General features: G+C 42.9%; 2 protein-coding genes across 3 annotated transcripts in view; one reads left to right on the top strand and one right to left on the bottom strand.

Annotated features, from left to right (window-relative positions):
* The window catches only part of Nufip1 (nuclear FMR1 interacting protein 1), a 31,253-nt gene extending 28,484 nt beyond the window's left edge, over positions 1 to 2,769 (bottom strand). Inside the window, exons 1-3 of one of the 2 annotated variants that reach the window (XM_041668713.1) lie at positions 2,534 to 2,769; positions 2,356 to 2,497; positions 1,707 to 1,789 (exon numbers count right to left, since the gene is read on the bottom strand). In XM_041668713.1, coding sequence (XP_041524647.1) covers positions 1,707 to 1,789; positions 2,356 to 2,497; positions 2,534 to 2,749 — 441 coding nt within the window. In that variant the 5' untranslated portion in view covers positions 2,750 to 2,769. Of the gene's footprint in view, positions 1 to 1,706; positions 1,790 to 2,355 lie in introns of both variants that reach the window. The other variant, XM_041668706.1, reaches the window with a different exon arrangement.
* A 67-nt stretch (positions 2,770 to 2,836) lies between these two features.
* Positions 2,837 to 22,053, top strand: Gpalpp1 (GPALPP motifs containing 1). The gene is made up of 8 exons (XM_041668727.1): positions 2,837 to 3,046; positions 4,305 to 4,437; positions 5,448 to 5,546; positions 8,478 to 8,583; positions 12,787 to 12,918; positions 13,353 to 13,517; positions 15,469 to 15,567; positions 18,017 to 22,053. The coding sequence occupies exons 1-8, from the start codon at positions 2,959 to 2,961 to the stop codon at positions 18,233 to 18,235; spliced, it is 1,041 nt and encodes a 346-aa protein (XP_041524661.1). The 5' UTR covers positions 2,837 to 2,958; the 3' UTR covers positions 18,236 to 22,053.
* The last annotated feature ends 1,011 nt before the right edge of the window (positions 22,054 to 23,064 follow it).

Below are 23,064 nucleotides of genomic sequence, written 5' to 3'. Positions count from 1 at the left end.
AAAAGTCAGGCACAATAAAAAATATTAAATCTAAAAAGAGCTAATTCAATCTATAAGATTTCAAGTTAGGGACCCAATAAAGATTTGGTATAGTATCTGTCAAGATCTAAAGGTACCTATTTAAGGTTTCTAAAAAAAGAAAGAAAAAGTGTCTCACAAAGGACATAACTATACTAGAATACTGATATAGGAAATAATCTCCAGCTTTTAAATATTTTGTTACTGTTAACATCAAATGGATTGTTAGAAGATACACTGCACCTGTGTAATACTAATTAATACCTGAGTTACATAGTTCTCACAGTAAGAGGACGTTAAAGTCAAGGTCTACACCAGCAGTTCTCAACCTGTGGGTCACGGACCCTTTGGGCGGGACTCACATATCAGACATTTACATTGCAATTCATAACAGCAGCAGAATTAGTTATGAGGTAACAACAGGATAATTTTATGGTTGGGGGTCGCCACAACATGAGGAACTATATTAAAAGGGTGCAGCATTAGAAAGGTTGAGAACCACTTTTCTAGACAGCACCCAACCTACCCTAGAGTAACTGTGCATTTATACAAAGAGGAAAAAACCTGATCTCTAAGTTAGTTTCAGAACATAATAAAGAAAACCTGTTTTAATATAGCATTGGCTTGTGACATAAAACCAGGCATGATTCCCCGTTCAAAAAAACGGCTTCCAGTCCAGAGATGCCTCAGCAGGTCAAACTACCTGCTGCTCAGCCTTAGGACCTGAGTTCAGTTCCCAGGATCCACACAGCAGAAGGAGAGCAACGACAGCAGTAAGTTGTTCTCATACTTCCACACATACGCACCCAACCCCAACAAAATAAATGTAAAATAACAATAATAAAAAAAGGCTTCCATAACAATGACAAATACCCTTTGCTGAAAAAAAAAAACAAAACCTTACAACCTGAACAAAAAAGAAAAAGAAAAAAGGTTTTCATAACAGTGACAAATACCTACTACCTACAACCAGGACAAACATTAATAGCACAATACCTTGTCTGAATTTAAGACAATATGTGCACAGCTTGGGAAAATACAAACTCCCTAAATTAGAAACATTAGATTTTAGCTTAATTGAGGTTAACAAGGAAAAAAAAGGATCTGCTTTTATAGCGAATAAAGATTCATCTATGCTAAAAAGTAACAAGATCATGAAAAATAAAAGACTTGTCATTACAATTTGTTTGTGCTTCCAACTCAGTAAAAGGCTGGGACTTCCGGTCTTCTAATCCCAGCTGGCAGTCCATTCTTCGTAATCTTTTAAACGTCACCAAGCTTTAATAATATTTACACTTATTTGTAAGCAAAATCCTCGATTATGTTTGTGTATCCAAACAGACTTAGCGTTCTTTCTTTTTCTATAATTTCATCATTTATTTTTCGAAACTATTTTGCTTCAACTTTTTGCTTAGAAATCCTACCCCGCGAAAGTCCATAACAGATGTGAAACACAGGATATGAGCCGGGTGGTGGTGGCGCGTGCCTTTAATCCCAGCACTCGGGAGGCAGAGGCAGGCGGATCTCTGGGAGTTTGAAGCCAGCCTGGTCTACGAGAGCTAGTTCCAGAACAGGCTCCAAAACTACAGAGAAACCATGTCTCGAAAAAAAAAACAAAACAAAACCCCACATGATATGAAGTAGTAAACAGAAGAATTAAAGCACCACGCTCATCATCTCAGAAATACCTTCTTTTTCTGTTTTCTGTTTTGAGCCAAACTGAAGTCGTTGAATTGTGCATTGTGTGTTCGCGGAAAATAAGAATGTGTAACTAAAAAGAAAAAGAGAGACTCATTTAAGATTGCAAATAATAAATTAATCATTTATTAATCACTTTTCCCCCTTACATTAAAAAAGTGTAGGTAGCAAGTGAGTGCAGGTCCCCACGGAGGCCAGATGACAGTTATCAGCTCAGCTTCTCTGAAGCTGGAATTACAGGCGGTTGAGGGCCGAACTCTGGTCCTCTGAAAGAGCAATAGACTTTCTCCACCGCCAGCCCCCATTAATCCCGTTCTAAAACATACGTACAATCACTACTTTCTAATACGTAGTTTTATTTTCTGTATTGCATTAGGGAGATAGGAAGCCCCTAAAAGGTAATGATTCTTATATGTTTTTCTCATTGCTATATAAGTGGATCCCAGTAAACAGTTGGACTGAATTAATAAACTTTGAATGAGCAGTTAAGAGAGAAACCTAGTGGGACACATTTTGAATACGCATTACTAGCCTCCAAAAATGCAGGGCAGAACTGAGAGATGAAAAGGGAAAGCTGGGAGAGGGGGGAAAAAGAGAGAGAGAGAAAGCAAAGAGGTACCAACAGGAGCAGCAGCTTACCCGAAGAGTAGTAGGACGTGTTATACGCGGGGTAACCATTAGGAGACAGCCCCCAGTACCAAGGCGCCGAGGCTTGGAAATTCCACACCGGCTGGCCGCTGAACTGAGGTTGTACCTCCGGCGGGGCCTGGGCATCGAAAGGAGGCTGCGCTGCGGGAAGAAGCTGAGCATCGAACAGGGGGAGCACTCCGGAGGGAGGCTGGGGCTGCACGTGGGGCTGTCCCTTCTGGCACGGCTCGGACCCCGCCGCCGGGGACGACACAGGAGGTGGCGGCGGTGGCATCATGGCCCAGAACACCCAGTTGTCGCGCGGCGGGGCAGTTTCGCTCGGAGTCCCCGACGAGGGAGTCACCTCGGGGGCTGGAGGCCATCCCGCCGGAGTCGGCTCTGCCATGCCACCTAGCCAGCGTGCAATTGCGGAACTAACATTAAGCGTCACTTCTGCTACGGCCGTCTGACCTATGAGCTGATCGCTGTGACGTCATCAGAAGAGGCCGGAAAAACTTCCGGCCTTGGCTGCAAAGCTTGGTCTGCCGTCGGGGCTGGGTTAAAACTGCGTGTGTCAGGTTGACTTGGACAGTAAGCGGCTGTGCGACGCAGCGAATGGCTAGGGACCTGATCGGGCCGGCACTGCCGCCAGGCTTCAAGGTGCATGCGACAGCTGAGGACGAGGAGCGGGACCCGAGCCCGGGTAAGCAGCAGCGGACTCCTGCACTCATGAGAAGGGTTGTAGAGCACGGCGGAGTGGGCGTGGTCAGCCCAGAGGGGCGAACTGGTCACGTAGAGATGTTTAGAGCCTGATCATTATTAAAAGGATAATACAGTCCCAATTTGCGATTAATATGAATCAGATTGTGCTGTGAATAGGTTTGTACTAACTGATCAGTCTTCTTCTGGTCGTCTGTTTAACCCTTCCATCAACTGTACATATGTTACAAATGGTGACAGCGACTGGAGAATCGGTGCCTAGGTCACACAGCTAGTCAGTGATGAATCCCAAAATAGAACCTAGTATCTCTATCCCCTTGGAGTTGGAAGATCCTTGCCAAAGATCCCGTGGCTCTCTCGTCCCCGACCTGACTTCCTGGCCTCTCTTTCTATCATTCCATCTTACACACGCAGTCCAGGGCTCACAGGGCCCGAGTTTATGCTTCCTCAACGATAAGCGGCTTCTTTTGGCGCCTCTGGTTGTTCTTATATGCCTGACAACTCCAACACAGCCTTCAAATCCGAAGTTAAATGTTACCTTCCTGAGCATTGTCACGTCTTCTTTGGGGTTTTTCTCTGCCCGATTACACTGATATTAGCACACTCGGTTCGAATAACTTGTTGACATGTCAGTATCCACCATGGCACTATGTCTTGTAACCTTATCATGCAATAGGCACGGTCTATACGGCACATCAACGCCTTTCACTCCTTCATACTTTTCTGCCGTTAATGTTTGTTCCAATTTGCAGACTGGGAGTGAAAGAACAAAGCTGAAGGAATATTGCAACTATTCCTTAAATCCTAGTTTCCTTTTCTCGCTACCCAGAGACTGTTTCCACCAGAGTCTTCCTTCCAGATGTCGGTTCTAGTGTAGCTGTTTTTTAAAATTCCTTTTATTGCCAGCAGTGGAGCAAGCCTTTAATTCCAGCACTTGGGGAGGCAGAGGCAGGTGGAGCTCTGAGTTTGAGGCCAGCCTGGTCTACAGAGTGAGTTCCAGGACAGCCAGGACTACACAGAGAAATCCTGCCTCAACGTTTTTTTCCTTTTCTTTGTTTTATCAAGAAGTTTCCACTCAATTAAGTTTAAAAAAGTGTGAGTGAATTATATTGGGTAAATTCCCTGCAATCTATTTGCATATTTTAATGGTGGCAGACATTTGAGTAGAGTCTGGTTTTTTGACTCTTACCAAGAGTGACGCCATGCACTGTGTGTACATATTATATATAAATCTTGTGCAGTTGCAGGGCCAGCGCTGCCCCCTAACTACAGAAGCAGCAGCTCAGACTCCTCAGACAGCGACGAGGACAGCAGTTCTTTGTCTGAAGAAGGAAATCAAGAGTCTGAAGAAGATGACAGTGGTCCAACTGCCAGGTAAGTCTCTCAGGTAAAGCAGGCCTCACACCTCTCCAGGGTTGGCTGGAACCAATAGCTCCTAGGAGAACTTGGTTTGCATTTGTGCAGCACAGGGAAAAACGTCTTCTCATATGGCACGCCACACAAGCTGTATCATCTCCAAAGGAACTTATTTTAATTGGGCATGGTGGTACCCGCCTTTAATCCCAGCACTCCAGAGCCTGAGCCAGGGGATCCACGTGAGTTGAAGGCCAGCTGGTGCTACATAGTGAGACCTTGTCTCCAAAAATAAAAAATAAAAACCAACTTATTCTAGTAGTGTGTAGATATGGAGATACCTAAAATGAATGGATGTATTAATGAGTTAATAAGATTTATGTGTATGGTGCTAGGGGATCAAACCTGTAGCCTGAGCAGGCTAGGCAAGCTCTCTGCCGCTGAGCTATATCTCCAGTCCAATAAGGTTTAATATATATAAAATGTTTTCCCTTAACAAATTATTCAAATAACTAAATATTGTAAGTAAGCCCATGGAATTTCTTTTTAAAATTGATGTGCAATGGATGTTCTGTTTAAATACATGATTTCCTTCTAATCTAGCCTTTCTAACCAAGGGTCAGGTAGATAAGTTGAACCTTTGTTTTTTACAGGTTAATAAGATTTCCGATGCCCCTGTAAGATTAGGAGATAGAAAAAGGCAACTTACAATGCTTCTGAGAGGGAGACTAGAAGCCAAACTCATGCAGCTCACTGAGAAAGGACTGAAAAGACTTTGTTTTTTTCACTTAATGGAATCTTGAATTTTCCACAAGATCCAGAACATTGATCTAGTCCTGAAAAATAAATAACTGAAGATAAATTCCAGTAAAAGAATAAGAACTATTGTATAAATATAAAATTGTTGTAAAAAAGTATATATATATATATATATATATATATGTAAAATATATATGTTTATATATTTCCTTTGTCAGGGTTAATTTATGTGTTTCAGTGTTTATCTATGTAAAGTTAATGTTTTCTTTCAGAAAACAGAGGCGAAATCAAGATAGAGATGACGACGATGATGGATTTTTTGGACCAGCCCTTCCTCCTGGATTTAAGAGGCAGGATGACTCTCCTCCAAGGTGATAATGTATAATGCTTCAGCCAGTTTTATGAAGTTTATTATGCTGTATAGTTTTATGTAGAGACTGAGCCATGATCGCCATCATTTTAGTTTTGAATGAGTAAGTTTCTCAGGTACGGAGCAAGTGAGAAGAGAAGATTAAGTCAGCAGATAGGGTGGAATGCGAGCAGACACAGCATCCAGCCGGGTGACTGGAGAACTCTGGGGAAAGCAGTCGGCTGGGGCCCCTGATGGGCAAAGAGGAGCAGGCAGAATGTCCCCTCCTGGGAAAGACCCCCAGCCAGCTGTTCCCACAATATGCACTTTATGCCAGGGTAAACAGCAGCAGAGTCTTCTGCTGTAGGAAGGCACAATTCACCCTGAAGCTGTGTTCAGTTTCTACCCAACTGATATACACTCCTTCTGGACTCAGTCATGACAGTTGGGGACACTATAAGACAAACTTGCTTGGGCCTGAAATGGGGCCCACCTCCAGAACTACTTCTCAGGGAGCTTAAACAGCACATGACAGTTTATCAGTATACTGCATATGACAGGCATGCCAGTTGCCAGCATGTCAGAACACATAGAAGAGATGGCTGTTTCTTTTTATATCCAGAGTTGAGGATCTCATGTGCCAGTTCCTAATTTCCATGTAGCTATTCTTTGAAGTAGTAGGACTTCATAGCCTGCTGCCACCTTATATACTCTACAGACAAATAATACTTCTTACATCTTTACAGAGTACTGCAAATGATATAGGTACATGAATGTGGCTCGCAAAACCTTCTGCCAGCCTGTTATAGATAAGTTACTGGCCCCAGGGAGATCGCATTCCTTCCAGAAGAGCTCGTTATATATAGATGGATCTTCTCACCCGAAAGTCTGCAGTCCAGACTTGAGTGCAGCCAGCATGACACCCCAAGTCTGCTTTTCAGTATCCATAACCTTGTGTTATGCATATCATCGTCACCTAGCACATAATATGCAGTTCCTTAGGCTGTTTGCTGAAGGTGTATATGAAACACAGATGAATTTTCACATTTAGTCTGGAGACTCTTTCCCCAGGGCTTCTCATTTGCATATGTAAGTAGTTCAGACTCTGAAATTTGAAATGCTCATGGTCCAAGCATTATTGATAAGCTGTACTCAACTTGTATTTAGCCTATGGCAAGTTTTTTTTGGAAAATTACCTTTTGGTGCTTTGTCTAGACATTATTTACCTTACAGATCTTTTGCTCATATACAGTGATTTCTGATCTTGTGTTTTAATGAGATTTCTGTATGTGCCACAGTCTCTGGGTGTGTTTCTTGTGCTTTCTCTTTGGCTCCTTTTTTTTGTCCTATTTTGGTTTGTTTGTTTGTTTGTTTTATCTTATTTTCAGATGCCTGTTTGTTATCTAACGAGAGAGAGAAAGAAAAGATGTAGATTTGGGTGAGGAGGGAAGTAGGGAGGATCTGAGAGGAACTGGGGGAAGGGAACTGTAATTAAAATATATTATATGAAAAAATCTATTTTCAATTTTTAAAAAAAGAAAATAACATTTTGCACAATAAAACCCTTGTGTGAAACAAATAATAGCATATATTAGAGTAAAAAGCCTCTGCTATAACTTTAGAATGCATGGCTATATTACATTTACTATATTTAAAAATTTGTATTACATTTTATTTATGGGGTGGGACACATAGGACACCACTACACATGTAGAGGTCACAGGACAATGTAAACAGAGGTCTCTCTGTCCCGCCCTGTCCCATAACCACTTCCAAATAATCACTCAGAGGCTTATATTAATTATTAATGCTCAGCCAATAGCTCAGGCTTATTACTAGCTAACTCTTACATTTAAATTAACCCATACAGGGTCGAGCAGTGGTGACGCACACTCGGGAGGCAGAGGCAGGTGGATCTCTGTGAGTTCGAGGCCAGCCTGGTCTAGAAGAGCTAGATCCAGGATAGGAACCAAAAAAAGCTACAGAGAAACCCTGTCTCCAAAATCAAAAATAAAATAAAAAAATAAAAATAAAATAAATTAACCCATACATTCTCCTTGTTTGGCAGCTGGCTGGCATCTCCCTAACTCTGCCCCTCATCATCCAAGTCGTCAGTTTGATTGTTCACCTAACCTTGTCCTGCTTGGCTATTGGCCAAACAGCTTTTATTATTCACCAATGAGAAGAACACATACTCACAGCGTACAGAAAGAGCATCCCACAGCAGGACAACTTGTGGGAGTTAGTTCTCTCCTTCTGCTCTGTGAGTCCAAGAATTGAACTCAGGTCCTCCAACTTCACAGCAAGAGCCTTTACCCGCTGAACCTTCTCACGGGTCCAGTGTATTTACTGTCTTCTAAGATTATGCCACAGATTTTATCTTCATAAATTAATATCTGTGTAGTTCTGGTAAGAATTATTCTTAGGGAAAAAAACTTCATGTGATGCCTTGCCACTGACTGCTGGCAGCTGTTGTGTGTACCTCTTGTGGATGTCCTTAGAATAGCACACTTTCTGCTTAAGAAGTTCTGACTGTAATTATAAGGCCCAATGGAATTTTTTAGTGGATAACACATATCAAACAGTGGAAGTCAAAGTACACGATGGAAAATACCCTCGTGAGTATAGTCAGGTCGAAAGATTGACAGTTTTTGCTTTAGTATCTAGTTGATGGCACAGCAGTCAGGCACCTGTCCTGCAGCCTGAGAACTGAGTTCGATCCCTGGTTGCACTCCCCTCCACGTGCATACTGTGGCACACATGAGCCCATAAATAAATGAAAATATTTTTTCTGAAAATGAAGTAAAAAACTGTCAATACCAGTAAAGATAATGTTACAAAAGTTCTTATTTCAGCATTTGTTATTAGCTGACTTTCTTATGATCGTGAACTTTTATCTGAAAACAGCTGTTTAGGGTCAAGAGAGAATGATAATGGTGTATTTTATTTTCAGGCCTATCATAGGTCCTGCCTTGCCACCTGGTTTCATTAAGTCTTCACAGAAAAGTGACAAAGGCAGAGAGGATCCAGGACAAGTGTCATCATCCTTCAACTCAGAGGTTTGGAAAGTTTTTGTTTAAACAATAAAATGTATAACAAACATGAGGTTGGTTAAGTTAGCGGCACAGTCTCCAGTTCTCCGTCTTTCTGCTCTGTCTTCTTAGGCATGCTAATCCCCCTTCAGCCTTGAACTCAAGAGATCCTCCTGCCTCTGCCTCCCTAGCACTGGGTTAAGGATGTGTACTACCACCGCCCAGCTTGAATGCTTTCTTTATACCTCTTATCCCTGGAAAAGTCTTCAGATTTACATGCAGTTCCCAGTGTCCAGACCTGGAAATGGATGGATGCTTTCACCTCCAACAGAGGAACGAAAACCTCTCCAGAAGGTTTCCACAGACTCTCTATTCACGTTTGTTTGGCTACAGTTGTATTAGGTGTCTGTGTGTGTGTGTAAGCCTGCCAGGTTAATACTGTGAGACCAAATGAATGGCTCTGAATTATCCAGCTTTTCCCTCTAAGACTTAGAAAAGGCCCCAGTTTCGTGATTCCAAAGAAGGCAAATGATGCAGAGTAATTACTGGTAGGAACTGTTACCATGACCACCACCACCCTGGAATAAAAGAAGAGACTGCCAGGGCTTAGGAAATTTAAATTACATGCCTAAGATCACAGGGCAAGGCTGAGGCAGGGCCCTAGCAGGTGCATCATTTCTATTGAGATTTTAAGTAAGGTTGCTGTCACAGATCCTGGAGCTCAGTGGGCATGCCCAGAGGAGTTCCAGGTTCTTGTGTCCACAGACAGGGGACTGAGCATTGATACAGTTTGTGTCAGAAACAGGTTTGATAAGTAAAGATCACTACCAACCAAGAGAACAGTCAGCTGCTCTCATGGATCTGCTGAACAGAGGTGGGCTTCTGCATCTCACGGTGTAGACTCTGGCTTACTTGTGTAGACAGGCATGCTCTGTGTGCTGTCTGTTCGAGTAATTCTGCATAGAGCTGATGCTTCCCATACCCTCAAGCTTGCATCTCCACCAGAGCATGAGTCAAGCCCACCCGCAGACACTTGGGGGCGCTCTGCTTGTGTGTTGCTTTCCAGATTCCCTCAGGTGGGGAAGCGTTAATCTCCTCTCGGCCAACTGATTTCTGTCATACACTCGTTTTGCCACCTTTGCCCAGGGCCCTGCCGGCCCTACTCTCTGCCTTGGTCTCCTGTCTTGAGATAATAAACCCGTGAAGACACTATAAATAAGTCACCCAGGGCGTCACAGTTTTGTACTGTCCCAGGTTAGATTTGAGCTTATGATTCTGATTTTCAATTAAGTGTGTTATTTCTTATTGCTTCTCTCATCCTCCATCCAGTTCATGTCTCTCAACATCAAAGGTGATCTTTGTTTCTAAAAATACCTAGCAAGATGTGATGAAATTTTACCTTCATGAAAACTATCTTATTAGATAGATGTTAAAATAGTACTAGCGTATCCTGCCATCAAACACTAATATTTTTATTTGTTTGTTGGATTTTTTTTGTTTTGTTGTTTTATTGAGGCTTTTTTAAATTGGATTTTTGTTAGTTAGTTGGTTAGTTAGTTTAAGGCATGGTCCCTTCATAATCCTGGCTATCTTGAAACTGACTGTGTAGACTAAGCTGCCCTCAAACTCACAGAGATCCACCTGCCTCTGCTTCTCAAGTGCTTAGATTAAATACATGTGCCACCATTCCTGGCCACAGACACTAATAATTCTTAAAACTTTAAAAGTTATTGTAGGAGCTGGAGAAATAGCTCAGCAGTTAAGAATATTTGCTGCTGTTCCAGAGGACCCAAGTTCAGTTCCCAGCACCTACACTGGGCGTAACTCTACCTCTAGGGGATCCAGTACAATCTTTTGTCCTCTGTGTGCATCCACATATATGTGGAATATACATAAAATGAAACACACACATACACATAAATAAAAATACATCTATTTTTAAAAGTCTATCATATATTTTGTATTTGCTTACCTTATACCACAAAGGTTTGTGTCTATAGAAAATTACAGTTACACTTAAGATAATGTTTGCGCGCTGGTGAGCTGGCTCAGTGTGTAAAGGTGCTTGCTGCACAAACCTGGCAACCTGAGTTCCATTCCTGAAACACTTGTAAAGATGGAAGGGGAGAAATGGCTCCATGGCGTTGTCCTATGACTTCTACACGCTCACTGGCACACATGTACACACACACACACACACATACACACGGACACACTAATCGTTATTTTTTATCTATGGAGATGCTTGTGGCAGCACAGTTTACTGTTGTAGAGGTAAGCTGTCAACACTTAAGGTTCCGTCAGCAGTGGATGAATTCAAGAAGAGAATGGAAAGGCTCTCGTGAGAGTACAGAAAACACTGGTCCTGTAAGGGTTATTCTTAGGTACTAGTTATAAAACTTGAAGTAAGTTCCCTATCTTCTTAATAGACGTATTCAAAATTATTTAATTGCACTTGTGTGAGTGTAAAAAGAACAGCCCCAGATAGAAGGTACTGTTGAGTGGCTAAAGGGGAAACGAAAGGGGCATAAATGAACTCCTTATCCAGTGAGCTAAGAAATAAACTAAGGTGTAGAAGCTGTCATAACCAAACGGCAAGCGTGCTGTTAATCACTGTAATAAATCTACTGAGGACAAGGACAAACTATAAGCCTTGGGATACTACAGCATCTATCCATAGTTGTACCTGGGACCATCAATACGATGCAGAACAAGATGCAGGTCCAACCTATCTCCATCCTTTTGTCAGCCAAAGCACCTTCCATTGGAGCCACATGGATTGGGGCTGGGGTGATTTTCACTGTCCTTCCTCTCCTCCACAAGGATCTTTCCAGACTTGCTCATGGTCCTGTAGCAGCCTGCCTGCAGGAGCCTCTCTGTCCACCACCCGCATTCCCTGGGGACTCTGCCTCTTGGTGTGGACCCCACCCCTACCCCCCCACCCCTGCCACCAGGTCTTTACCACAGCCCTTCTCCGTCTTCCCTCCTAACCCATCAACCTGCAGAAGCTCTGTCTACCAGGGACCCCGCAGCCACCACAGTTGCCTAGGATCCAGAAAGGGCAACAGCAGCCAGAGAACAGAAAACCCACCCAGCAAAGACAATGCCTGATGTGGACATCAAGAAAAACCTCATACATCACAGCTTGGATGCCTAGGTCTTGTACAGGAGCACAGCTGTGAACAGCCAAGACATTACCTCCACCAGAAGCCAGTAACCCTTTGCAGTAGTCCTGAAAAATGCAGTATAGCTAAAGTTGGAGGCAAGGCCCTTAGGACAGCAACTGTGGATATGGTCGAGGACAGTAAAGAGGGTATGAATAAATGCCTCAGTGAAGTCTGCAAATACAAACAGCTGAATGAGATATTGAAAAATATTCAAGTCAAGAAAGTAGAATTTAACAAAGAAATGGAATCATTACAAAGAAAACCCAAACAGAAATAAAATTGGAAATGAAAAATTTAGGGTGTCAAGCAAAAGCCTCACAGGCCTCACCAACAGAGTACAAGACATAGGAAAGGAAGTCTCTGGTGCTGAAGACAAGGCAGAGGGGATGGGTCGCTCAGTCGAAGAACGTTAAATCTACAACAGTTTAGACTTAGGGAATAAGAGGTGGCCTTTACCAGCACTGTTTTGTCTCTGCAGTAAGTGGACCATGCTGGGACTGAATCAGTGCATCTGGGTCAGTGCTCTGGGAGCTGTGAATACAGTACTTGTTTCATAAAAGCTGGTAGTAATATCCTGATTCACTTGCTGTATTCCAAAGAGCTTTTTATGTACAGAGAAGAAAATTGGTTTGAAATGTGTCATTTCTGACCTATTGGTAATACATACCAGGAACACTATGTTGAAAAGAATTCTAAGGCCAGATCTCTGTCCATCAAGAAGAGAGTTGAAATCCTGGAGATGAGACTCAGTGGTAGAGTCCTTGCCTAACATGTACAGAGCCTGGATTCCCACCAGCAACACAGCAGGGGGACGTATGAATAGGAAGATATAGTGAGGTCTACGATAACATAGGAAGGGAACCGGGACAGTCCACATGCTATGCAGCTGTCGTCTTCCAGGAAGCCAAGAGAAAGCTCACTGTTCACTGCTGGGCTAGCAATAGATTTTTTTTTTGATTTATTGTGTATGCATAATCCATTTCAGCTAAATTTCAAGTAATTTAAGATCATTGCCTGTAACTTATTGGTATCTTCTTACAAAGATACTGTCTTGTCTTAAAAGGAAGCAGAAAGCAGTGAGGATGAGGATATTGTTGGACCAATGCCTGCTAAAGGACCAGTTAACTATAGCGTGACAACAGAGTTTGAAAAAAGGGCCCAAAGAATGAAGGAAAAATTGACCAAAGGAGATGATGTAAGTTTTCAAAGCTTTTCTTTACTGGTTTATTTGATGTGTCCATGCCTGGTGTCTGAGGAGGCTAGAAGAAGGAGTCAGATCCCCTGGACCTGGAGTTACAGATGGTGGTGAGCCACTACGTGGGTGCTGGGAACTGAACCTGTGTCCTCTGCAAAAGCAACAAGTGCTCTTAACCCCTGAGACAACACTCTTCTCTTAGGAAGTAGCATAGAATGTGTACATTTATATATAGGGGTGTGTGTGTGTGTGTGTGTGTGTGTAGTTTTGTCTCGTTTTAAGACAGTGTTTCACTTTGTAGCCCTGACTAGCCTAGAACTCACTAGCCTTGAACACACAGACATCTGCTTGCCTCTGTCTCCCCAGAGCTGGAACTAAAGGCGTGTGCCACCACGCACAGCTGCTGCTTTGTTTTCAGCTTATTTCTCATACAGGATTCCTCGAAACCAGTCACAAGAGAGTCGTGGATGACTGAGCTTCCTCCAGAAATGAAAGACTTTGGTCTGGGGCCAAGAACCTTTAAGAGAAGAGCTGATGACAGATCCGGAGACCGATCGGTCTGGACAGACACCCCAGCTGACCGGGAAAGGAAAGCTAAGGTAACAGCGGGTTTTTTTTTTTTTCTTTTTCTTATATTTTGTTCAGGTATACTGTCTAGTTTGGCTTGAACTTGCTAAGATGGAAGGTGAAATTATTGCAGGGTACCGATGATGTAGGGTTTTGAGGACAACAGGACAGTTGTACATAACCCAAGGACTTGGGTGACTCTGAGTTGGTTGTCCGACACTAGTGAGGATTGAAAACAACATACTCGTAGCATTATGCGAGAGGGAACAAGCTTTATTCAAGAGGATTACAGAGATGTGAGAAATTGAGGAAAAGTATGAAATTAAAGAAAATTGGAACTCTTGGGCATGGTAGGGGTTTCCAAGAACTTCTCTCAGGTTTTAAAGGTCTGTGGCAAAGATTGGACAGGGACTGAGTAATTGCTGTGAGATTGGTTAGTTCTCTGGGCTATCATGAAGGTAATGGATAGCCCACATGTTTTATGCATGTTCCCTGGTCCAACCACAGAACTGTGCTGTTTATGTGCTGCTAGGGTTAGTCAACTCCCCCCACTGCCTCCACCCTCCATCCCCACCCCCCAACATCCCTCTCTGACTTAAGCCATTGACCTTGACTGTCACTGGCTGCTGTTTCTCACTTTGTCTTTGCAAGTGTTTTAGGAGCTGTTAATTAGACCCAAGTTGTCCTCTGACTTCCATGTGCACACCATGGCATGTGTTCCCCCACTCCCCCACAAAATTAAAATGTAAGACATTGTTTGTTTTGTTTTGTTTTTTGAGACAGGGTTTCTCTGTGTAGCCCTAGCTGTCCTGGAACTCACTCTGTAGACCAGGCTGGCCTTTAACTCTGAGATTCACCTGCCTCTGCAACCCGAGTGCCAGGATTAAAACAATCCAGTATGCACAGGAGAAGGAAAAAGACAGCACATGCTGTCAAACCTAAGTAATCTAGAGGCTAGGGTTCTGAAGTGCTGTTTTGTTTTTGTTGAGACAAAGTTTTGCTCTAGCTCAGGCTAGCCGTGACTCAGCTATCTTCTTGCCTTAGTTGCCCAGTCCTGGGATTACAGCCATGCGCTGTCCACTTCTCTCCACTGATAATTTTTAAAAGTTTTTGTTTTATTGTTTTTTTTAATGTGTATGAGTATTTTGCCTAATTGTATGTCTGTGTACCACATGCATGCCTGATGCCCACAGAGGCCAGAAGAGGACATTGGATTCCCTGGAACTAGATTTACAGACATGTGTGAGCCTCCATGAGGATGCTGGAAATTATGTGAGGTTTTCAGAAGCAAAAGCAATTTTGAAATAATGACTTCAGAATAATGGTGTCTAGTCATGTTTGTGTAGCTTCCTCCTTCTGGTATGTTCTCTAGAGATAACTGTAACCCTTCACTGCAGGGCAGTCTTAAGGAGTGCGTTTGTGCGTGTGCCTGCGTGTGCGTGTGTGTGTGTAATGGAATGTTTGTTTTATTTTGTTTCTGTTGGGGTACACCTCTCTTTGACGTCACGTCACACCCCTTTGCTGTTCTTGCTTCTGTTCGTTCCAATTCTGGCAGGTTTCCCGGGTTTTTCTGCGTTGACACTCATACCATCATTGCGTGCTGGCGGTGTCCTTTTCTTTCTTTTCCCTTCTTTCTCCCTTTTTTGGTCAATATGTACACACTTTTGTTTCTCCTTTTACTGTTTTTGGAAACAGACAGTGGAAGATTTCTCATGTGTTATTTTCCTACATTTTGTGGTTTTTAGTTAAAACTCTTCCAGTTGGGTGGCTGGGAGGGTTTGCTTTTCATCCCTCTGTCCTCTTTCTCAGGAAAGTCACAGGCGCCTGCACTAACTGATCTTTCTCAACTATGCAGCTGTTTCTGACTGGGAGGAATTCAACCAGGCTGGCTTTAGTTCAGTTTCTTGTCATTTAATCTAAGTAAAATTAATAGTATTTCTTTGTAATTCTATTTTAAGTGATATTATTATGTTTATTCTTCAGGAAATACAAGAAGCAAGGAAGTCATTCAATAAGAAAGATGAAGAAAATATTTTGTCAGGAAGGGATAAGAGACTGGCTGAGCAAGTATCCTCATACAATGTGAGTAAGAAAATAAAGTGCATGAAGATTTGGATACTCTCCTCCTCTCGCTTTTCCTCCCTTTTTTTACACTTGGTTCTCTGCTGAGACTTCTTCACTCCACCGCCCAGGCTGCCTTCTGAGCCTCTTTCACTCCGGAGTTCACTGGTCTTATATTTTTCTATCTTTTAGGTTTTTGGTTCTGTTTGGTTATTTTTGTTTTTTTCAAGACAGGGTTTCTCTGTGTAGCCCAGGCTGTCCTGGAACTTGCTCTGTAGACCAGGCTGGCCTCATACAGTGATCCACCTGCCCCTGCCTCCCGACTCTGGGATTAAAGGTGCATCCGCCACTGGGCGTAGTTCTGCTGTTTATTTTTCTTGTTTCTCTTTCTCTCCCTCACGTATTTGATTTCTACTTTATTCTGATTCTAACCGAAAAGAATGAGGATGACATAGCAGACAAGACCTGAGCACTGAGTATTGTGATGTGCTGCATAGAGTCTTCTCTTCGATCTTCAGGAAGGAAACAACTGTGTTCCCAACAGCTAAATTTGCAAATACTATGCAAGTCCAAAAAAAGGAAGGAATGTTTCAGCTGCCACATTAGCTCCGAAGTCCCGTCATCGCCCTCAGCATCCCAGTGAAGTCCGTGATCTGCTTAGCTAACCGAGGTGACGCCCACACTTCACCACGGACGTCACAGGAAGTTGTCTGTAACACTAGGCTTCTGATGCAGGGCCCCAGCTTCACCTGCTTCTCAGGTCAGCATCCTCATCCAGGAGGGCGGTTGTGTGAACAACCCAAGTCATGCCACATCATATTGTGCTGCCAAAGCTGGGTCCATGACCAGCTCAGGTGGGGTGAGAGTAAGTGTCGTAACAAACTCCCAGTCAGGATCTCCAGTGAGCTTTCTGGCAAGCCAGAGAAAGATTTCTCAAAGTTGTAATTATTTTCGACAGAAATGTCATAGTACTGAAAATAGAGATTTTTGTCGTCACTTTCCTTTCTTAATATCCACTTTGTCGGCGCACAGTACAATGGGGATGTTTTCACACACACACACCAGATGACTGTGCCAGTTAGGTACATTCTTGTAAGTAACTTCTGATGTTACGTCAAACATTATAAGGGCACGCTGACTTTGGATGTAGTAGCCGTCGCATAGGCCCCCAAACTTCTCCTGGACGACTGTGTCCTACACCTTGAATGCGGTGGGTCCTTGAATTCAGTGAGCACAAACGGGTGCAGCTCCACACCTCAGGTGTCTACATCCTTCATCTCGAGCTCGCTCATCGAGTGGCTCTTCAGAAATGTCCTCCCCCCAGCGCCACTGTCATCCACCAGGATCAGTTTGAACCAGACCAGCAGCTCTCTCCGGTGGCCATCGTGGGGTCCTTTTCTCTCTCTTTCTACACCCTCCTTTCACTTTAGACACTGCAGACCACTGTTGGTGAACAATTGTATATACCCCTCTGTATATTGATAAGTTGTTTTGAACTTGTAGTTCTTATCCACTAAGTTTTATATCAAGAGTTTAATTTCTGCTGGTCGTGGTGGCTCACACCTTCAATCTCAGTGCTTGGGAGGCAAGCAGGTCTCTGTGAGTTTAAGATTAGCTTGATATACAGAGAGAGTTCTAGGGCAGCCAGGGATACATAGAGAAACCCTATCTCAATAAAATAAAATAAATAAATAAAAATTAAAAAAGAGAGAGAAAGAAAAAAGTTTAATTTCTGCTGGGTGTGGTAGGGCACACCTTTAATCCCAGTACTTGGGAAGTAGAGGCAAGTGAATCTCTGTGAGTTTGAAGCCAGCCTGATCTACAGAGAGAGTTCCGAACCCGTCAAGGCTACTTGAGACCTTATCTCAAAAAATAGATATGAAGTTTAATTACTAAGGGGCACCTTGAACAGAAAGCAAGAGTCCTGTTTACTCGTAGAGATCCTTAGTATATAACTTTTAAAATTATAAACAAATTTGGAGTGTTTGGTGGAAAGATATATAGAAGAAAAAATATTTTCTTTTTTAAGATGTATTTATTATGCATAGTGTTCTGTCTGCATGAGTACCTACATGCCAGAAGAGAGCACCAGATCTCATTACAGATGATGTGTGTTGGACAGAGGCCGATTATTGGTTCCCAACTGCTCACCCCCAAAATAATCACACAGAAACTGTATTAATAAAATTGCCCATTCTTTCACACCCCAGTTCTTGGTTCATATTCCTGTTGGGGCTTAAGTAACCATGACTGTGTTTCCTTCCTTTCTTGCTCTTTCGCCGTGTAGCTAGTAGACGTCTCTGTTCCTTCTGAATTGTATCTACCACAGCTGTACGTTTTCTGCAGAGATGCTATCTTGGATCCAGAAACCCCCATCAGTGTTTGCAAGCATGTCTCGTTCACATTGGCCCAGCCTGCTTCCTGGATGTAGACTGTCTATAACCTTTCTTCCATTCTCCTGCTTCCCTAGGAGTCAAAGCGATCAGAATCCCTCATGGACATCCATCATAAGAAGTTAAAGAATAAGGCTGCAGAGGATAAAAACAAACACCAAGAGAGGATACCATTTGACCGGGATAAAGACCTCAAGGTTAATCGGTTTGATGAGGCTCAGAAAAAAGCCCTGATAAAGAAATCCAGAGAACTAAATACCCGGTTTTCACATGGCAAAGGTAACATGTTTTTATAATAAGTGTACTTCAGTGAGGTACACCCACGCTGACCGATCTGACCCCCTCGGAATATCCTTTCTCTACAGTAATTATGTGCACAAACACTTCCTTTTGTAATAAAGGGTCTGCGATTTTTTAAACTGTGACTTTTGAAAATTTCGGGGTAAAATGTGGTTAACTGGAAAAAATAGCTTTGTCTTCACAGTGACCTAACGGGACATTGCTATTGGAAAAGCTGAGGGTTCCAATGAAGAGAAATGGAACTTCTCAGAGTGTGGTGTGCAACTTGAAGGGTCGTGTGCTCCACTGGAAAGAAAGAAAGGGATTCTGGTATTATCTCTGTGTGCGTTTGTTCACTTGCTTGTTTGTTTTTTGAGACAGGGTCACACTGTGTAGTCTTGGCTGGCCTGGAACTCGCTGTGTATGCCAACATACTGGCCTCAAACTCACAGATATTCACCCGCCTCTGCCTCCCAAGCACTGGGATTAAAGGCAAGTGCCACCAGGCCCTGTTCGTTGAACAAGTTCACAATTAGCAAAGAGTCATTGCTTCAGAAGGCCTCGCTAAGTTTTTCCATCTGGTGCACATTTACCTATGAGCCCATCTGATGAGCGCTGTGGTTCCTGCTTGTGTAAGGAGCTGTGTAAGAACTGAGGACTTGTGAACTAAGCCCCCCATGACTTTTAGCAGTATAAAATGGACTCAATATTGAGATGTGATTTTAGAGAACAATATAAACTTTAAAATGTTTCCAGCTCACTTAATTGTTACCTCAGAGGGATTGCCTATGTCATATCTGCCTGTCCACCATTATTTTATTTGTTAAAAACATACAATTTGTCCTGTTCTGTGTGTCCTTTAAAGTACTATGGGGACAGATCACCAATGTTTCTTATATAGAATAGAATATTTTGGATGCTTGTGGCTTTTCATCATAAAATTATTTTGAGTCCATTCCCACAACACTCCAGTCCCCAGTGTTTTATGGTGTTTTACATGTTCTTAGTTCTGACTGGGACTGTACACTGAATCTCTACCACAGCCTGGGCTTTTTTCTCAAATATATTTAACCTGCACCAATGTGTCAGGTCTTTGCAAATCCATGAATTTTAAGTTGCTTGCTTTATCCTCCAAACTTCACCTAGAGTAAATGCACACCTGCTTGAAAATACATGGCATGGGGTTTTGTTCTTCCTGCCTTGGCGTGTTTGATGCCTAGGAGTTTTTATTTACTGTCTGATAAGTTGTTTTTATTGGTTTTTAAGGTAAAGAAGGCTGTTTGGATTATCTCATGTTAAGCAAATATTCTTGTGATTTTTTTTAAACACAAGTAAATATTTTTAGGGAGGCAATCTAAAGGACATTATACTCACCCATTGTCATCCACATAAGGTCTAGGACGCTTGTCTTCATGGTCTCACCAAGGCTGGCTGCATCCTGGAACTTCTCATGGATGGCTGGATTCATATCTGTACAGAAAGAACACTTTGTAGCTGGTTTACTATAAATCCTAGATAGCTTTTTTTAATTAACCAAATAATGACTGAAAATGGGAAATCTGTACCCAGAACCACACTAGTGGGAGTAATGTATGTTTTAGTGCTTTAATCAATGCTTCTTAAACTGTTAAAGAAACTCCTACATAGGGAGAGAAAACCTTAATTTGAATTCTATGCACTTCTTGCAGGTTTTCTAGTTCCAATGAAACATATAGTTTTAATGGAAAAGCATTCTGATTCCCGATTCATGTGAACTTTATAGAAACTGGGCAAACTGTTGAGATTACAGTATAAAGTATTTCTTCATCGGGTCACATTTTCTGTGCTGGTGTAAGCAGCCTAGCCAAGGACTACTGCTTTTAAGAACCTGAGTTATTCTGAGCGAGCTGGAGAGGCTTGTTGTCTGCAGAGAGTTAGACCTATCTTTGACTAAAGGCAGTGGTAATTTCTGCACATAAAACTTTTACATGGGAGTGTTAGTTTTGACTGGGTGTGGTGGTGCATGCCCAGCACTCGGGGCAAAGGCGGGCAGAGCTCTGTGAGCTCCAGCCAGCATGGCCTACAGAGCAAGTTCCAGGAGAGCCAGGACTATGTAGAGACCCTGTCTTAAAAATCCAAGAAAAAGGAGTATTTAGTCTGTCTGTTTAATTTTGTGATTTTTTTTCTCCCCAATGAGAGGGAAAAATGGTTTTTAGCTATGAGAAAACCTAACATATTTTGTGAAATTTGGTACTTTTTGAAGTTAAAATACTAGAAATAAATCTTTTTTAAAGGGAGATGCTGGTCTGGAGAGATAGCTCCAAAGTTAAGAGCGTGCAGTGCTCATCCAGATGACCTGAGTTCAGTTCCCAGCACCCACACCCAGTGGTCCTCAGCCCCTGTAACTCCAGCTCTGGGGGTCTGACTCCCCTCATGGCCTCTGCAGTCACCTGTACTCAAGTACGCAACTCCACACAGAGACACATACTTGTAAAGACACATCTTAAAAAAGTAAAAAATAATCCTATCTGACATTCACTGGCCTTGCTTTCTCAATGGAAGGGGATAGGAATCTTTATAATGTGCTTGTGTTTCCTGTGGCCCCAGCATGAGGGACAGGCCACCAGCTGTACTGCCTCACGGATGAGCCAGGGCTCTTTTCTGTCGCCCAGGTGATAATTGCAGCAATGTGTGAGCCATTTCCAGGGTGGTTTAGCCACATGGAGACACAAATCCCAATTTAATACTGTGTGATCGTTACAGAAAGGTGTTCCACGTGTCTTCCCCTCTCCTCCAAACTGCAGAAGGCCTGTTTGGACCCATTCTCCTGGCCGTTGGAATTCTCTGATAATGGACTTTTCTAATAAATACCCTACATGTTTTGGCCAAGTCTCATAGGGCCGTGGTGCCTTTTGTAATGCAAAGATGAAGCAAAGCACAGCACGAGGTGCAAGGGGAGGACACTGATGCTCACCCCTGACGTGGCCGTCCAGCTCTCCAGCTTCTCAGCTGGGGCAGATGACAAGCCTCAAACAGTGGCCACGTTGCTGGTGAGCAGATGGTGGCACTGTTGGTTTGGGTAGTGGGGGAAGGAGAGAGAGAGTATCCCAACCCAAGGTAAGACTTTGAGACGAGCCTCAGCACAGAAAACTCAGCCCTGCTTGGGGGCTGAGGGACATAGTCTATGTAGAGTTTTTAATGTTCAGGTGTAACAACACATTTACCGCTTTAATATTTAATCATCCTTTGTTAACAGTGAGATGTGTGTGCAGCTGACCCTTGTTTCAGAGTTACATACATCATTCAATGTTACCTTTTGGTTTTTGTGCAGGCCAGTAATGATTGCGGGCGGGCACAGCTCCTATGGCCCACATGACTAGCACTGTCTCATGGTATTACAGGCATTTCTAGAAAAGCCTCTCCAATGAATCAGACCTATGAGGGGGAATTAACATTGAGAGAAATGGCTTCTGAAGCATCAACAGTGTCTAGTTTTCTATCTCAGGATATTAGTTTCCTTGGGTTCTGATACCATCCTGAGGCTACAGACTATAGTCACAGAGCCATATGCTGCTGTAGAAGAGCTTTTTGTTTGGTTGTTTTTTTTTTTTTTGTTTTTTTAACACAGCTTTAAAAAAAAAAACCATTTAACAGGGCCTGGGGCTATGGGTGAGTGTGAAGTCCTCGGCTCAATCTCCAGCGCTCCCCACCACTGAAATACTGTTTATTGTGACCATGGTGTGTACAAGGTTAAAAAACTGTAGCCTTTTCATTTGGAGGATTACAAGTAAAAGTTTGTTTTTAGAAAAGGAGAATTCTGAAGTATAATTTTATACAGCTATGAATAAAATGTTCTCTGTACCTGAGTTGCAGTCTCTTTTTTTTCCCCTTGTTGCTTTAATATTCATAGCTTTCCTGAATATTACTGGCAGCAAGATCTGGTCAGCCAGTCATCGTGGGCTGGTATGATGAGGTGGGGGGGGGGGAGAACTCCAGGGTATATATGGGGGAAGATGCTGGTGGCAGGAGTATCACAAGTTCAAGGCCAGCTTGGACTGCATCGTGAATTCAAGTCCAGCTGAGATGGGAATGGAAATACTGCACACAGGGTGGAATTATTGCACACAGGCTAACCGGGTATACACAGTCATAGAATACTACACACAGGGTGGAAATACTGCACACATGCTAACCAGCTGCACAGGCAAAACCATGTGTTGTTTCTATGGTTTCCATCTTGTCTTTGATTTCCACCAGGGTTTTAATGAAAATTCCAATATTTCTTGTGGTATACCATCAACCCTGAGTTCACCCCCAGATTTGCAATGTCTGTGTCTGGCCATGGTGACTCCCCTTTTCAGTGGGTAACTGCTAACCCAGGTCTCAGAATCTGTAAAACAGCAGCCAACGAGAAACATGCTCTAGCTGATGGGGTTGCGGTGGTGTTGTCCAATGAGACAGATTGTTTCTAAAAAGCCTGCCCCTTCCCTCCTCATTCACTGCCCTCAAACCTCGAACATCAAGAAGTACATTGACCGAAAACAAGGCAGATGAGAAATGAGGCCGTCCAGTTTCTCTGCTGCAGTCTGATGTCCTTTGTAAATCACAGTATAATTCCAAATGATATAGTTAGACTTTCCCTCTACAAATAAGGAAAAAATGAAAAAGAGAATGGGATTTCCAACTCCAACCCAATCGAGGGCCAAAAAGCCCCTTTAACTGGCGGCTGGTCACATCTCTCTGATAGAAGGCCAGTGGCTAAGGTGGCTCTGGTTAGAGGTTAGTCACAGTGGGAAAACAGATTGGGCCTCACTCCTTCAAGCCCACCTCAGCTAGCTGCCATCATGGGTCAGGGTGTCTGGACAGG

This window comes from Microtus oregoni, unplaced genomic scaffold (genome assembly GCF_018167655.1).
Source record: "Microtus oregoni isolate MIOR12 unplaced genomic scaffold, Mior012 000001F_ref0000356, whole genome shotgun sequence".
Taxonomy (NCBI): Eukaryota; Metazoa; Chordata; class Mammalia; order Rodentia; family Cricetidae; genus Microtus; species Microtus oregoni.
The sequence above is the reverse complement of the archived record's forward strand: the minus strand, read 5'-3'. Positions and strand labels throughout refer to the sequence as shown.

Excerpts from the sequence above, each read along its gene's own strand:
- Gpalpp1 (XM_041668727.1), top strand. The coding sequence starts at position 2,959 with ATGGCTAGGGACCTGATCGGGCCGGCACTGCCGCCAGGCTTCAAGGTG. Across the intron at positions 4,438-5,447 it reads GACAGTGGTCCAACTGCCAG|AAAACAGAGGCGAAATCAAG; the intron begins GTAAGTCTCTCA and ends GTTTTCTTTCAG. Across the intron at positions 13,518-15,468 it reads ACCGGGAAAGGAAAGCTAAG|GAAATACAAGAAGCAAGGAA; the intron begins GTAACAGCGGGT and ends TTTATTCTTCAG.